The 3,233-nt window shown below is 30.2% G+C and overlaps 1 protein-coding gene across 1 annotated transcript; it reads right to left on the minus strand.

The window, feature by feature from the left end:
* Positions 1-1,549: 1,549 nt before the first annotated feature.
* LOC111898812 (uncharacterized) lies at positions 1,550-2,738 on the minus strand. The gene is made up of 2 exons (XM_023894684.3): positions 2,667-2,738; positions 1,550-2,313 (listed from the first exon to the last, which is right to left on the minus strand). The coding sequence occupies exon 2, from the start codon at positions 2,307-2,309 to the stop codon at positions 1,725-1,727; it is 585 nt and encodes a 194-aa protein (XP_023750452.1). The 5' UTR covers positions 2,310-2,313; positions 2,667-2,738; the 3' UTR covers positions 1,550-1,724.
* Positions 2,739-3,233: the final 495 nt, after the last annotated feature.

Here is a 3,233-nt window from a genome sequence, read left to right on the forward strand (position 1 = left end):
TATATATAAATGTTATTAACTTTTTTCAACACAAAACAATATATAACAATCTATGTACATAACTTATTTTTTAATAATTGATTTAAGGTTTTTATTATAATAACTATTCTAAAAATTAGATGATTATATTAGTCACTTAATTTACTAATTACTTTTTTAATCTTTAATCATATTATTTAAGATCATCTCTAACCCATTTCTATTTTTTCTTCCATAAAAAATGAAGTAAATGGTGTTTCTTCTCCAACCCTACTCCATTTTTTATCCCATTTTTTACCCCCAAAAAGTATATTCCTAGAATATTTCATTTTTATAACTTATATATATTGTCAAATACACCCCTCTATTAATTAAACTCTATATTTATGATTAATTAATATAAATTAGTATACAACATTATATTGTAAATATTAAATATTGCATTTAAATTATAATTAGTAAATAAAATAAACTAGAAATATATAAAATAAAAATGAGAGAGACTAAAATTGACAACCAAACTTCACTTCCATTTTTAGAGATATGAATAGTATTCCCCCATTCCCCCATGGGAATACTATTCATATCTCCAAAAATAAAGATGAAAATTGGGTAGGGTTGAAGAAAAATGATGAAAGAAATGAAGGAAGAAATGGAGTTTAGGGGTGGGTTGGAGATGCCCAAATCTCATAAGTATTAATTAAATATCATAAATAAAAAAACCTCTTTGGTTGTAGTTGTTTCATGTTAAATAACCTTTAATTGAAATTTACAAAGTTGGAATATTAAAATACAATTTCAATGCAATTAGTAATTTTTTTATAGATCAATATGGATATATATTTCAATTACTTTTATCAACACTCATTTAAATCATCATTGTTTATATAATTGCTTAGACCTTTATATAATTTGTCTTATATAAATAATACAGACTGAATATGGACACACATAATTAATTTTTTAAACTTGAACAGAATGACATCGGCCTAGTTCTAAAATAAAAATAATTGGTGTTATTATAGTTTTATTATTTATTATTCATTGTATACCTTTCTAGGAAAATAAGATCTTCTGTGTTATAAATATACATTTTATAAAGTGAATCGATAATAAAATATAATTGTGATTTAAATATTTTAATCCAACAAGATTGTAGGAGCGAAAAGGAATTGAAGGAGAACCGTCTGGTGGGGGGCCTCATGTCAGCATCAACGACGGTGGTCCCTGCCTTCTTCCAAATGGACGGTTGATGTGTATTTTTCGAGTTTTATATTTCCATTCATTTAATAGTTTATAATTCATTTTCACCAACTACGCTTTATTATATATATTATATATAATATATAATGTATTAGCGGAAATTACATAAATGGTCCGTACGCTTTATAAAAAAATGACGTTTTTAATCTAAATTTTTGATTTGTAAGCATTATGTCCCTGCCTGTCATAGTTTTGGTCAGTGCTAAAATATTAAAATATCCTCTTTAATTTCGTTTATCATTTCTTTTTGTTATTTCTTACAAATTAAAAAAAAAAAAAAAAAAGTCAAAAACACACCAACCCCTTCGTCGACCTCTTCATGACTGTGGTATGTTACATGATTTTGCTATTTTTATATATATCTTTTGTGTAGTATCTTAATACTTTAACCCATGTTTTAATATATTTAAAAATAAATGATACTTATAATGTTTTTGGATGATATTTTAAGGACGAATTTGTAGCGGGGCAAATTCGGAAGCTCAATGGAGCAGATAAGGACCGAAGTAAAGATGGACCGGTGATCGGATGCTCGCTTCTTGTGCCGCAGATGGAATATAAACTTCATTGCCAATTGTGCTCCACCACCTTGATGCATCCTCAATATTTGGTAAATCTTTGTGACATGCTTCCATAAAAATTCCAAAGGCTTCTGTCATTGCCACATTTTGCTCATACAAATCCATTCGCCATGCTAGTTTTACCACACTGCATTCCCAGAACTCACCCCCAAGCATGAAAGTAAGAACATTTGTATCAAAATAGTCTTCACTCCCACGGAACTTGATAGTAGAATAAAACTCCCAACATAATTCCTGGTATACCGGTTCTTGCAATCGGAAAAGTCTCCTCCAAGCATCACATGTAATCCTTACTCCATCTTGGATGAATACCTTGGTGAGATGAGACCAATCTATTTCATTTGGCAAGTAGAACTCTTTCTTTTTCAGTTTCTTCAGTTTCCTTTTCCATGCTAACAATGTGGATTTTGAACCAATTTGTGGAAAATCAAGCCATGGACAACCCCTTTGACTTCCTTTATAACTTTGGCCCCTATTTATGGACATGATTCTGCAAAACCATAAATCACAGAAAAGCAAACAAACATAAACAATGTTAAAATAAATCAGCATCCCAGCCTTATGAACTCGTCGAGTTCCTGCAGAACTCGTCGAGTTTCGCAGCAGGTCCGAAAATAATTTCGATCTTCAACTCTTCTAAACTCAAAAATTACTTCAGGGGTTTGCTTGGGGTATATATTTAAGCATTAATCCATGGAAAGAACTAGCAAAACCATCCTAATTTAGCCTAATTTGAAACCCTAATGTTCTTATGAAAACTCAAAAATTGAAGAACTTTAACCATCTTGTGCTTACATAAACCAAAATTGGAGCTTTAATAAGTAAAAGGAGAAGACATCTTACCTTGAGAAGGGATTTAGAACAAAACACCAAAAGTGAAGAATTTGCTTGGGAGGTTCTTGTTGCCGACGTGAGAGAAAAATGAGGGAATGGTTTTAGGGTTAAAACTTATACCCAGCAATAAAGAAATATTATTATTATTATTATTATTATTTATTTATTTATTTATTTATTTATTTTTACCGGAAAAACTGAAAATCGCGTTATTTTTTAAATTAGACTCGTCGAGTTTTTGGAGAAAACTCGATGAGTTTTTCTTTCTGTATGAAAAAAAAACTATTTCTAATTAAAATCACGAAACACCCCACACTCAGCTTTGATGACCCTCCCAGCAATCATTTAAGCCTAATCTGAAGATAATGATTAAAAATACAACGAAAAACATTAAAATAAATAAATAAATAAATAAATAAATAAAATACTACGAGAAAAAAAAACAAACTCAATTGCCGGGTTGCCTCCCGTAAGCGCTTCGTTTTTGAGGAGTCTTTAGCTGGACTCCTTTCCGCCCTACGTTGCAGCGGTTGCCTCTAAATCCAGCCCTTCTTCAATTTCCACTTCATTTGGCTT

This window comes from Lactuca sativa, chromosome 1, assembly GCF_002870075.4.
Source record: "Lactuca sativa cultivar Salinas chromosome 1, Lsat_Salinas_v11, whole genome shotgun sequence".
NCBI lineage: Eukaryota > Viridiplantae > Streptophyta > Magnoliopsida > Asterales > Asteraceae > Lactuca > Lactuca sativa.

Coding starts and splice junctions, on each gene's coding strand:
- LOC111898812 (XM_023894684.3), bottom strand. CDS start 2,309: ATGTCCATAAATAGGGGCCAAAGTTATAAAGGAAGTCAAAGGGGTTGT.